A 13,845-nucleotide genomic window follows, 5' to 3' on the forward strand; every position below is an offset into this window, starting at 1 on the left:
TCAGTTTACTCTAGTTAGACCACACATTAACGTGACAGATATTACAAAAGAGAACAAACCAGATTCCAAACATTTAATTACATTCAACCTTATTGGACAAATAACTCAATTTTTAAAAGACCAAATAAAGACAGTCTCCATGCTCTCTTAAAAAGTTCACTTGATCACATCTTTATACAGGACTCCCCTATTCGGAATTTCTCAGACTTACTCAGAAAAGCCAAGTCCAATGATAGCAGATGACATCATACTACTTCTGCTCTCTGACTGACTAGCGACACGGAGGTCAGTATTGAGTTTGTGTTGAGTGGACATTTGTTTGTACGATCACACAAACAGCCTTCTCTGCCCCTAATCGTTTGCATTCCATGTTGACTAGACTACATTTGATATATCTTTTGGTATGTACCACATGACAGATAAAAAAAAAATATATATATAAAAGTTTGAAATATCCATTTAAGTTGCTGGATATAATATAAAGTTCACATAAACGTTTTTAAACCAATCAGTCGTGAAGAATTGGGAGGGTCATCCCTTCTGTAATTATCACGGCTGATAGCTGCACTTATAGGAAAATGTCTGACTGTGTTATGCTAACATGAGCTTGGTACCATGGAAAAAAAACTAACAGGAAGGATCAAACCTTAGGATACTCTAGAGTCAATACACCTAGCAATATGTATGGGCATAGGGCAAAAACACTGTACAAATTCTGGATTTGATTAAAAATAACACATATTCCTTGATTTATAAATGACAATCACAGAGAAAATGACATAACATACTGTACAATCTTGTTAGAAAATAAAAACTTCCCACAAAGAGAAAAATAATAATAGATCCATTTCATTTCTTTGTGTCAAAATATCTAATTGAAAATTCAAGGGAGGTAGATAAGGAGGGTAAATGATGAAGCCATTGGTATACTTCTAACACATGCTATCATTACCCTCAGAACCTGTTGTCTCTGCGACAACTTTATTAGTGCCTCAAAACAACATACTGAAAGCAAACCACAATGTTTGTCACCTCAGAGCTGTTGCTGCTTCTGTTTCCCACCCCGTATAAGACCTACCACCACATAGCCATCTTGTGGGGGAATTTTTATGATATATTCTTTTCCATGTCCAGCCAAGGCCCTCTCATTTGGCTATGGTTAAATAATGGGCAGGTCGTGGGGAATTTGATGTTTGGGATAGATTTGGTTGGCATTTTGCTGGTATTACTGTTTATTATGGTCTGTTGCTAGTGCCCGCCTCCACTCCGAGACTCTCCGGACACCCAATCAAGGATGATGAATGACGTACTCATCACCATGAAGACGAAGCCTAACGCTGCAAAACAGGCGGCCTGCAGAGAGAGCGAGGCAAAAAGAGAGGGATGAGAACAAATTCTCAGACATTGATTAATAAGCTTGACTGTAATTGCTGAAGACTATTTACTGCTACATCGCTAAACAAGATGAGACAACAGATTGAGGTTTTACCATAATCTTTGGTATGGATTTTAAAGGCTCTGTTTCTTCAGGAACAATCCTGATGTAGAAGATTCCCGGGAGGATGAAGATCAGGCTGGGTGCAGAGGTTGCTCCTAGAGTGGGAAGGGGAAAAGGTGGAGGAAAGGAGGGAGGGAGGAATGCAGGGGTGAAGAGGAGGGAGGGGAGAGGTCGAATGTTAACATTTTCAATAGTAACAAAACTACGAGAGGCCATTAAAGTAGTACTCATTTTAGTTTCTACTTTGGAAACAATGGTCTGTGAATCTTAACTAGGTTTGCACTGAAACCACAACCAGTCATTTTACATGTCACCGTCTCTGCACACTTACCAATGATGCCGAAGATGTCTCGAATGGTGGGCACGAAGATGACCAATAGGTTGACGATGATGAGGAGACACACGGCGATGGAGATGTGGTGAGCCCAGTGGAAGGGCTTCTCAGGGAACAGCAGCTGCAGCAGGGCCCTGCGGATCTGCGGGGGGGGGGGGGGGCAGAGAGGTGTCACCAGGCCTGCATCACACACCATGGCTGTGTCCATTTGTTACGCAGACTATGTCTCAGCAGAAGCAGGTCAAATACGTTCTTGAAACCTTAGCCAATTAGCGACCTAGCAGGGGGGTCTGCGGGGTCAAGAGCTTAATTATCCTCATACTGCAGTAACTTCAGTGCTTATTTTGGAATAAAGAGGAATTAAAGTAACATTACGGTACTGGGCCCATCAAGCCAATATGAAAATACATAAACACAAGCCAGCACTGATACTGTTCAGGGCTACAAGATAGATTTGAGTCTCACCGGAAAGAGTACCACAGGAACAGTAAGGGTAACAGCAACCAGGACAGCCATACGCACACACAGGATCAGTGTGTCCAAGGGGTCCACTTTAATGTATGTATGAAGGAGCTCGGAATCTACTCCACCTAAAACACAGAGAAACCGAGAATGGTAATTATACTTCCAGACACAGATGCCTTAAAAAGGTCTTAAACATGAAGAGAAGTTCATTTACCAGTTCTCCAATTCCTGACTTCTCAAAATGGTAGCAACACGGTAACAAGATGAGGGAACAGTCTGAACATAATAAGTACTTCAAAATTCTCATTGCCTCAGGAGCAGTGTCTTACCAAAGAAGGTGAGGTAACCGAAGATAGCGGTTAGCCCGTACATGACGAACATGGCCAGAACAGAGATGTTGGCAACCGTCTGCATGCGTTTCTTGGTGGCGCTAAGGTCAAAGTGCACAGACAGAAATCAATTAGTAGCTGAATTTGGCAGTAACTGTATGTGTGTGAACCACGTGGATATGTGTTGCATCTTTAATAGGAATTGTGTCAAGTCATGACTTACTCTCGTAGCTCTGTGTAGATGGGAAGCACCTCAGGATGGCAGACAAAAGCGAAAGCCAGGATGGGGATGGTATATGCTGTCTGAAAACAAAACAGACCATGAATTAAATGGTTAAAAACTACAAACAGAACTTGAAGCTCATTGGAGTATAATAAACACATATTGCCACAACAAGTCTTTAACTCCATACTGTATACCATTATCTCATTTCATTTGAAACTAGTTTTCCTCTCTGACCTTCATGTTGATGGTGAAGGACTGTGCTTCACAGAAGTCCACATCAGATGAGACGAATGAGTGGTTATCATGACTCTCCCCCAGGACGGACACTAAGTGGTTATCATGACTGGTTATCTTCTCCAGTGGACACGGGATGTTGAACTTCTTATAGATCACCTAGTGGGAGGGACCAACTGACTGTTTAGTCAAGCACTGACGTACTGACTAGCCTGGTCCCGGGTCTGTTTGTGCTGTATAGCCAACTTGTATGGCCGTAGACCATTACAACCATGGGAGTTGGCAAGACAGCACAAACAGATCTGGGACCAGGCTATGGATTGCTCAGTTGGTTGGGAGATTGGTTAGAAGGTTGATGGCAAAGAAGACTCACGGAGATGAGGAAGAAAACCATACAGGAGAGAGAGAAGCCACTGGTGTAACCAAGGTAACCTGTGATGTCATGACAAGAATACCGCGTGTTAAATAGAGCCATGTCACTCTGTCCACGTATCCTTATCATTACTAGCATGTTACAAGAAGTACCAAATATGAAAAAACGGAGAGCAAAAAACGAGTGACCGAGGAAACATACCAAGATGTCGCATGAGTGAGAGTGGAAAGACGATGATGACGCTTACGATGATGATCAGGTACTTTCCATCCAAGTACCACTCTCTGACCGACAGCAGGGACATTAGACAACAAAGAACAGGCCAACTGTCATGTCAATCTATCAAATAACACTTTAAAAGGCCCTGTTTTATAGCCGACGTGATGAAATAACAGTAACAACTGCCCTCTAGAGACACTTACCCAGTATTTTCCTTCTGGCCCAGAAAGGCCTGCATGACCAAAGGGAGCTCAGACTTCACAATGAATAGGTAGCTGGACATTGCTACGGGAAACGGAAAACAAAAACGCCTTTACACACACGCTATGACGGAAGCATTTTCAACGACACTTGTACTTGCACTTAAGCTGGTACATTCACGGGGCTTACATATAATAACATAAGCTAATCATGGCTTGACGGTCACATAATATACTGTACCTCCAATGTTGTGCATGGTGATGATGGAGCCAGCCAACACTTTGCCTGGTTGTCCAAAAGCACGGTGCCCTAGCTGCTCATAGGCACGGATGCCTGAAAGAACACACACACATGCGTGTTAATATTGTCTCTGTGGTTGTTGCTTTCAGGCGAACCATAACATCCTTTCAACCACGTACTCTAGTTCCTTGGACATCTTAAGTAATGGTAGGCTATACTACAAATGTTCTTGGTTTCAATAAAGAGATAGGTATCTTGGTGAAATACCAGCATCTTACCTACAACTCCTGCACTTCTCAGGAGGAGGTGGATGGAATAGGCTGACAAAATGGCAATGCATAGCAACAGGATACTGAAACAAAAACACACATTAATCATAACACTGATCTCGTAACAGGATAAAGCTCTGTAATTAGTCTAACTAGCTAAATCAACATATCAGTAGTACATTTGGCACGGCCTCATCAATGCCTCAGTAGTCTCGCGGTTCCAGACAGCTTAACGGACGGTGTTAAGGCTAATGACTCAGTAAATCTGTCGCTGACACAATTTCTCTCGCTGCTACAGTACACCTAGGCCATACTGTATGAATGGCCATCACAAGTGTGACTTGTTTGTGACGCAGCTCACTGGCCCGCCAGTCCACCCCTTCCCAATGGACACACAGGACTGATCCAGGCAGACCTGCCTTTGATCTGATCACTACAAGCTATTTATAACCCCAAATCTGATTTAGGAGAGCAGTGTGTGTATGAGCACAAATATACACACACTGATAGGCCAGCCCACATACTCAGACACAGGAAGCGACTGCGAACACACACAAACGGTGACACGGATGTACGACACAGATCAGGCTAAACCGTATCCTTCGATCACACCTTGTGTGTGCATCCTTGGCTCCACCCATCTAAAAAGCATGTGACTAGTAGAGGGGGGCGTTTATGTCATTAAGTGAACATGTTATACAGTCAACAGACTTCTCAATAACGTACACACACACACATAGCCAGAATGTCACACCCATAATAGCCCTACTGTTTTCTTGTAAAACAAACAAATGTTTCCCTTGATGGATCTGCTGGCGAGCACTGGGTCTGGTAGGGCCTGGATAGTGTATTTATCATAGTGTCATCCCAACCAGTGTCATTCTTTAACCCTATTGGGTATAGGGTTAAAGCCTGCACACACAAACACACACACACACACACACACACACACACACACACACACACACACACACACACACACACACACACACACACACACACACACACACACACACACACACACACACACACACACACACACACACACACACACACACACACCCCTTTCAGCTCAGATCTGTCTGATCGGAGGTCATGGTAGGGCTGCATGTGACGTCAAGCCTTAAGTAACCACAGTGATATTGCCAAAGAAGGAGGACTAGCGCGGCCTGTGTTGTGTTGGCATGGTAACTTACAGGAAGAGGACGATTCCAGTGTTTGACATGGCGTACGCTAGTCCCAGAATTCCACTGCCCATGATGGCATTGCTGAGATTAAAGACGGACATTCCAAATGACGTCTTCCCCTCAAACTATGGTCCGGAAAGAAAGGAAAGAATCACACATACAGAATGGGCTGTAGAACATCTAGTTTTAGTTTACATTTGCTCTTATACCTGTGTAGTAACAATGTAATTACACTAGTAATTAGTAACTAGTAACAAGAGACTGATTTCTCATGCGCACACGTTTGACCTTTGAACTAAGGCTGAGCACTCACATCAGTGAACTGAGGTGCCTTTATTCCTGGGCTCTTCCCTGGCAGGAACTCATCCCGCTCTGCCATGAACTCCAGCCCGTCAAACCTAGAGAAAAAATAAACACATGTAGAAACAAGAAAGCCGTGGTACCACTGTGACACAACTCACGTATACAAAGATCAACGGGTAGCAAAATCACATATTCATTACCCGTCCGTTAGCATTGCTGTGAGTAACGAAATGCAGACAGGTAGCCTGTTGATGTGTTAGGGTATCTGGTGAAGCAAGAGACTCACCCATCTTCTAAATTGAGCTTATCTGGACCAAGGTCCCTGCTATGTTGCCCATTCATCTTTTGGAGCTCCATACCTCTCCCAACATCCATGGCTGTGTTGGGGATGAAGATCCTGTGGACTAAGCCAAGTCTCAAATGCAACCTATGGAAATAAAGAGCACTGAGTTGAAGTTTAAATTCGGCCTCAGATTGTTCTTCGGTAATATTAGAAGGGGGTCCTAAAGACATTACTCTGATGCTGATGATTACACATTGTGCCATCAACCACTAGACTAATTCTAATAAAGGTCATGTTAAACACCATGTGTTCTTTAAAAGTTAAATAAGATAGGACTATACTTTGTTAAACATACTCCTAAAGGATAACTGTCTGACAGTCTATATTTGGCTCTTAGAATATACAAGACGTTTGATGGGTTGTCCAGACAGAAAGTCTGTTGTGGAAAGCAGAGATGTAATGTGGAAAGCATGGTACTGGTGTAATGAGATGACTACAACAGCTGACCTCAGGACAGACCTAATGACATGAATAAAGTCACGATGACACTGGAGTTAGCCTAAACTCTCCTGACTATGGATGCAGTCACTAGGCTTCACATGACTAGGTAAAGGAAAGGCCACTGGGATCGGAGAGAAACGCTGGACTGAGAACACAATGCACAACGTATATCAAAAATACTTGAAAAAAGGCGAAACATGATTTGTGTTATTGATTTTAGCGTAATCTGTATAACCTTATGTTCTCCTCTATAATACAGCGTTGTGCTCTGTGTGACCTTAAGAGACTTTTTATCCAGAAATGTAATCAAGGCTGCATAAAGGGCTACTCTCAGAGTGTTGACCTACAGCAGGACTACCAAACACATGGTCTTAATTAACCAATGCGGGTCCACAATATTTAAAACCCAATTGCCAGGATAAAGGGAAATACTGTTGAAGCATGGGGGGGAAATGTAAAGCTATTTGAATCTTATTTGCCAGGAAAGGCTTTAAATAACAAATGTTGTCTAAGGACTTAATGTTGTGCTAATCTTCTATGGGCAACACAAAGCAAACATGGAGAGTAGTTTCTGTGTTCCCAGTTCACACTCCCTAGTCTCAGTGCCACTGTGTCATGGGTCCGCTAGGTTGCATCCCAAACGGGACCCTATTCCCTATAGTGCACTATACTTAACCAGGTCCCATATGGCTCTGGTAAAAGTAGTGCACAATGTAGGGAATAGGGTGCCATTTGAGACACACTCCATAAACTCGAAACTCTCTTCTCTCTCTGAGGGTCAAGCTGCCCTCTGACCGCAAACCCCTGGGGACTGACTGCTAAGGCACTTCGCATAAATCTCATTTGTCTTTCTATACTCCTTACTAATTGTTGAAAAATCCCTATTCACCAGAAACAGAGCATGTTACTGGCTGTGGTTCAACAGTAGTAATATATGTATAGGCTGCTGTGAAAAGACAACCCCATGAGCTATTCTGGTGCATACCAGTTTCCTAAAGCCAAATGTTTCACTAACCAGGAACCACAATGACCAACCAATAACATAACAAACAAGGCGCTGGCGTGGTCTCTAGTGTCTAACCTAAGGGAATGGGCACTTAGAACCAATTGTTTACTTAAGAGGTTTCTTGGGGCTTTTGGTCAATTTGTAATTTCAGCATTAAAAATTTGGGTGGTTTGCTATTGTCATTGATATTGTTGACGTTGCTGTTATTAATGAGCTATACAACACTCATTGGAAAAGTCAACAGTGAGTTTACAATGGGTCATATAGAGTATGCTTTGCATTGTTTTGTGATTGAGAATAACTAGACAGAACTGGTTTGCTACCAGTTGGTTTGCTACCAGTTGGTTTGCTACCAATTGGTTTGCTACCACTTGGTTTGCTACCACTTGGTTTGCTACCACTTGGTTTGCTACCACTTGGTTTGCTACCAGTTCTGTTTTAGACGAGTTTTGGTCAGGAAAGACAGCATGCCACCACACTTCGTTGGGTTGAAATCAGCCAAGGACTATAAAACAACCACATATGAAACAAAGTTGCTTTAACCTACATAGCTCATAACCTATTCCTCTAAATAGCTATTGCAAAAATATGACCATACAGCATATAGTCTAAGTGAAACGGTGATTAAACAGTGGCTGATACTACCAGTTTTACCTCAACCTTTAAGTCAACTTTTAGACCTGAGTAGAACTGACCATCAGTGTGTCATGAGCCTCCCAGTCCACCACATTAGCAGCGCTGAGCTTCAGACTCCCACCACATGGCCCTTGTCTGATGCAAAACTGCCTCTATTGACAGTTGCCCTTCCAACAGCTCACACACTATTACAACACACTACAACTCACACAGCTACTTACCCAGATAGTGGAGGGGAACTTCTGTTATCTTTAGGATGGATATCTTATTCGAATCCACCACTGTCTGTGTTGTTGATATCCACTGAGGACTTTTCCCACCTCTCTAAAGCTCCTTGGGCTGAGTAAAGGAGACAGAGAGAGAGAGCTTAGCACATGCTTGAGAGAGAGAGAGAGAGAGAGAGAGAGAGAGAGAGAGAGAGAGAGAGAGAGAGAGAGAGAGAGAGAGAGAGAGAGAGAGAGAGAGAGAGAGAGAGAGAGAGAGGAGTCTGATAACACACCTCCCCTCTTTAACCCTTTGTTAAACCTGTCGGTCAAATAATGTTGAGATACAGTCTGGTTGTGAATGGAATCTAGTGGTAGCTACATGTCTACATTCAAGAGATCATGTTTAACTTGATGGACGTGAGCAAAACATTCTGTATGTTTTTCATATTTATGGTCCCAAACTATGAAACAACGTGGAAGCTAACAGTACAGTACTGTCACGTTCCTGACCTGTTTTCTGTTGTTTTGTATGTGTTTGATGGTCAGGGCGTGAGTTTTGGGTGGGCAGTCTATGTTTTCTGTTTCTATGTTGGTTTTGGGTTGCCTGGTATGGCTCTCAATTAGAGGCAGGTGTTTGACGTTTCCTCTGATTGAGAGTCATATTAAGGTAGGTTGTTCTCACTGTTTGTTTGTGGGTGGTTGTCTCCTGTGTCAGTATGTTATGCCACACGGGACTGTTCCGGTTTTTGTTTGTTTGTTTGTTTGTTTGTTCGTTTTATGTAGTCTGTTTCCTGGTTCATGCGTTCTTCACGTTGTATGTAAGTTCGGGTCCAGGTCTATCTACATTCGTTTATTTGTTTTGTAATTATTCAAGTGTTCGTCGTGTTCTTCAGTTTTGTTTATTAAATCATTATGTATTCACAACCCGCTGCAGTTTGGTCGAATCACTACTCCTCCTCTTCGTATGAAGAGGAGGAGGAAGCCCGTTACAGAATCACCCACCAAACCCAGATCAAGCAGCGGGTTAACGGACAGTGCACGAAGCAGGATTTATGGTCTTGGGAGGAAATCATGGAAGGAAAGGGACCATGGGCTAAAGTTGAAGTGAATCGCCGCCCATGGGAACAGCTGGAGGCAGCTCGGAGAGCGGAGGAAACCGGAGAGAGGAACCGGCATTACGAGGGGACGCGTCAAACACCTGCCTCTAATTGAGAGCCATACCAGGCAACCCAAAACCAACATAGAAACAGAAAACATAGACTGCCCACCCAAAACTCACGCCCTGACCATCAAACACATACAAAACAACAGAAAACAGGTCAGGAACGTGACAGTACAATAATGGGTAGCCATCTCTTTATCTCCATAGTAAGACTATCAAAATTAGTAGTTAGGGGTGGCTATTTAACATTGCCATTGAGGTATTCTGGGTAGACGGGATCAGCGAGAGAGTTGCATCCTACTCGATTCAAGGCCACAGCACCTTAATTAGCTTAGGAGGTAAGTGCTTTATTTAAGGTTACCTGCATGTGCCTCTGCTTTAAGACTGTAAACATTCCAAACGCTAAAACTTTATCATGTGCCTGAACACAGATGGACCCCAGTTAGGTCAACATAGACAGAGACAGGCAGCGTTGCACAGAATAAATAGGAAATTGTCAAACAATCATTGGGTTCTGCTTGGGAGAATTCCAACTCTCATTGAGCCTAATGTTTACACTTAGAAATATGTGTGGTAAAAGACATACAAAATGTAGGCCACTAGTTGTTCAAAATGGGTTTGATCATGTCTATTTTCTGGGTGGTTAACAAAGTTCAAACTAAGTCAGTTAGATACAGTGCATTCAGAAAGTATTCAGACCCCTTGAATTTTTCAACATTTTGTTACGTTACAGCCTTATTCTAAAATGAATTAAATTGTTGTTTTTCCTCATCAATCTACACACAATACCCCATAATGACAAAGCGAAAACAGGTTTTTTAAATAAATTTTTGCAAATGTATAAAAAACTCTAACTGAAATATCACATTTACATAAGTATCAGAACCTTTACTCAGTACTTTGTTGAAGCACCTTTGGCAGCGATTACAGCCTCGAGTCTTCTTGGGTATGACGCTACAAGCTTGGCACACCTGTATTTGGGAAGTTTCTCAAAGATGATCAATGGAAACAGGATGCACCTGAGCCTTTCGAGTCTCATAGCAAACTACTTATGTAAATAAGGTATTTCTATGTTTAATACATTTGCAAGAATTTCTAAAAACCTGTTTTCGCTTTGTCATTATGGGGTATTGTGTTCAGATTGATGAGGATTTTTTATTTATTTAATCCATTTTAGAATAAGGCTGTAAAGTAACAAAATGTGTAATAAGTCAAGGGGTCTTAAAACTTTCCGAATGCAGTGCACGAGTTCGGAATGCACCCCCCCAACCAACATCTACATTTACTTTATCTACCATGACACAAAGGAAGAAGGTCACAGCTACCGCGAACAAAAAAAGATGACGTTTCCATTGACTGAAACGTCAGTACATTATGTCCTTGTAGTATTTGACAATTGTAAATTATCCTTCTGAAATTTGACTGACGTCACCACTGTATTTCTTAATTTTACTGCAGTGAGCTAAATTAGGGTCACCGAGTGTTTCTTGGTAGTCTTAAACAAATCTACTTTGAAACAGAAGTATACACCTCACACACATGGTTATGGGCTTAAAAAAAGAAGACACATGTACCATGTGAGATATAGAGTTAATTAAAATGTATTCAATTTTACTTAAATTAATCTCAACACTAAGTTTACAGTGAAAATGTCGTCTTACTTTTAACCTTACTTTTAATGTTGTTACTATCGCTCCATTCAAAAGCAAAAGTACTGTACGTTTCATGACCCACATGGCAGACAGCGGAATGGTGTCAGATAGTAGACAGCAGGATATGTCCTTGTACTCACCTCTCTACTGGTCTGTAACAGACAGGTCTCCTCAAAAGCAGAAAGGTCAGGACCCACCAAGGAAGGATGGCCAATATACTGTAAATGCTTCAGTTGCAGGTAATGCATCTGGTCGTCATGTTTCAAATGATGCCGGTAAAACAGGGAGGGAGTCCTCTTTGGAACTGCATGAGAAGATATAATGTAGAAGCGGTGGGGAGAAAATGCGCGGGAGTAGAAGCAGATACTTGCACTTAGCCACTCCCAGTACCTACACTTGACGTGATCTGTTCCTTAGCACAATCAACAGATCATCACTATGAGGAGTACGTAATAGGGGAATGTTCACTCAGGAGGCAAAACTATTATCTACAGAAGGTTTTCAAATTCTCTACTACAAGACACTGAAGCTCTGTGCCCACATTGATCTGAGAATAAAGTTGTCATTAACCTTTCACTGCTACCAAACCCGGATCCGGGAGCACCCGCACAGTAAAAAAGCTGACTAGCATAGCCTAGCATAGCGTCACAAGTAAATACAAGCATCTAAATATCATTAAATCACAAGTCCAAGACACCAGATGAAAGATACAGATCTTGTGAATCCAGCCATCATTTCTGATTTTTTAAATGTTTTACAGGGAAGACACAATATGTAAATCTATTAGCTAACCACGTTAGCAAAAGACACCACTTTTTTTACTCCACCAGTTTTTTACTCCATCAGTAGCTATCACTAATTCGACTAAATAAAGATATATATAGCCACTAACCAAGAAACAACTTCATAAGATGACAGTCTGATAACATATTTATGGTATAGCATATGTTTTTTTAGAAAAATGTGCATATTTCAGGTATAAATCACAGTTCTACATTGCAGCTGCAATCTGAAATAGCGTTGGAAGCAGCCGGAATAATTACAGAGACCGACGTCAATTACCAAAATACTCATCCTAAAACATTTCTGAAAAATACACAGCGTACAGCAAATGAAAGCGCAACATCTTGTGAATCCAGCCATCATTTCTGATTTTTAAAATGTTTTACAGGGAAGACACAATATGTAAATCTATTAGCTAACCACGTTAGCAAAAGACACCACTTTTTTTACTCCACCAGTTTTTTACTCCATCAATAGCTATCACTAATTCGACTAAATAAAGATATATATAGCCACTAACCAAGAAACAACTTCATAAGATGACAGTCTGATAACATATTTATGGTATAGCATATGTTTTTTTAGAAAAATGTGCATTTTTCAGGTATAAATCACAGTTTACCATTGCAGCCACTATCACAAAACTCACCCAAAGCGACTAGAATAACTACAGAGAGCAACGTGTATTACCTAATTACTCATCTTAAAACATTTCTGAAAAATACACAGCGTACAGCAAATGAAAGCCCAACATCTTGTGAATCCAGACAATATTTCAGATTTTCTAAGTGTTTTACAGCGAAAACACAATATATCGTTATATTAGCATACCACATGAGCTAACATCACCCCAGCATTGATTCAAGGCAAAAAGCGCGATAACGTTATCACCACCAAAATATATAAATTTAGATATAGATTTTTAAAATTAACGTTACTAGACATACAGTGTGCGTTACAGCCAGACTAGTGCCGCAATAATGGCCGAAAAATGCGTTTACATTTTTCCACATAAATACGGAATAAAATCATAAATAGCTCTTACTTTTGGACGAGCTTCCATCAGAATCTTGGGCAAGGTGTCCTTTTGTCCAATAGAATCGTTGCTTTGTTGTAAAACGTCCACTTCAACTTCGGAACTAGCAGCTAACAGTAGCTACGTGGCACACACATGTCCAAATCCTCAAACGCAATACTACGAAAATTCCGAAAATAGCGATATACTCGCATAAACTGATATAAATCGGTTTCAAATAACTTCGTTATGATGTTTCTAACACCTATACCGAATTAAATTACAGACGGACATATCTAAGGCCGATAACTGAGCGTTTCAAAATGCTATCCTGAGGTCTTGCGTTGCGTAATGGCGGAAGTCGAAAAGAGAGCGCACCTCGTTCCTTGCCCTTTTATAAGCTCTGAGAAATACGTAGAAACACCATTCCACTTCTCATTGGTTACTGACATCCAGGGGAAGGCGGGTGCAGTTCATTTCGATCCATAGGGCACACACAGAGCTTTAAACTGATCTGAGAACAGAGACTATTTTTCTGACCTTCGCATGTCCTGTCATGATTTTCGCTGTAGAAAGAGTTCTGGTTCACCCACAGACATAATTCAAACGGTTTTAGAAACTAGAGATTGTTTTCTATCCAATAGTAATAATAATATGCATATTGTACGAGCAAGAATTGAGTACGAGGCAGTTTAATTTGGAGACGCAAAATGTCGAAGTTGA

General features: G+C 41.5%; 1 protein-coding gene across 1 annotated transcript; it reads right to left on the reverse strand.

The window, feature by feature from the left end:
- Nucleotides 1-59: 59 nt before the first annotated feature.
- LOC139542482 (sodium-coupled neutral amino acid transporter 3-like) lies at nt 60-11,612 on the reverse strand. Its single transcript, XM_071347944.1, has 17 exons — nt 11,465-11,612; nt 8,526-8,643; nt 6,165-6,305; nt 5,889-5,973; nt 5,585-5,700; nt 4,398-4,471; nt 4,120-4,212; nt 3,882-3,963; nt 3,661-3,743; nt 3,460-3,518; nt 3,087-3,245; nt 2,850-2,929; nt 2,627-2,727; nt 2,298-2,422; nt 1,830-1,974; nt 1,490-1,593; nt 60-1,353 (listed from the first exon to the last, which is right to left on the reverse strand). Exons 3-17 carry the CDS (start codon nt 6,251-6,253, stop codon nt 1,249-1,251), a joined length of 1,500 nt encoding a protein of 499 aa, XP_071204045.1. The 5' UTR covers nt 6,254-6,305; nt 8,526-8,643; nt 11,465-11,612; the 3' UTR covers nt 60-1,248.
- Between the last annotated feature and the right edge of the window lie 2,233 nt (nt 11,613-13,845).

Source organism: Salvelinus alpinus, chromosome 17 (assembly GCF_045679555.1).
Source record: "Salvelinus alpinus chromosome 17, SLU_Salpinus.1, whole genome shotgun sequence".
NCBI classification, from domain to species: Eukaryota; Metazoa; Chordata; class Actinopteri; order Salmoniformes; family Salmonidae; genus Salvelinus; species Salvelinus alpinus.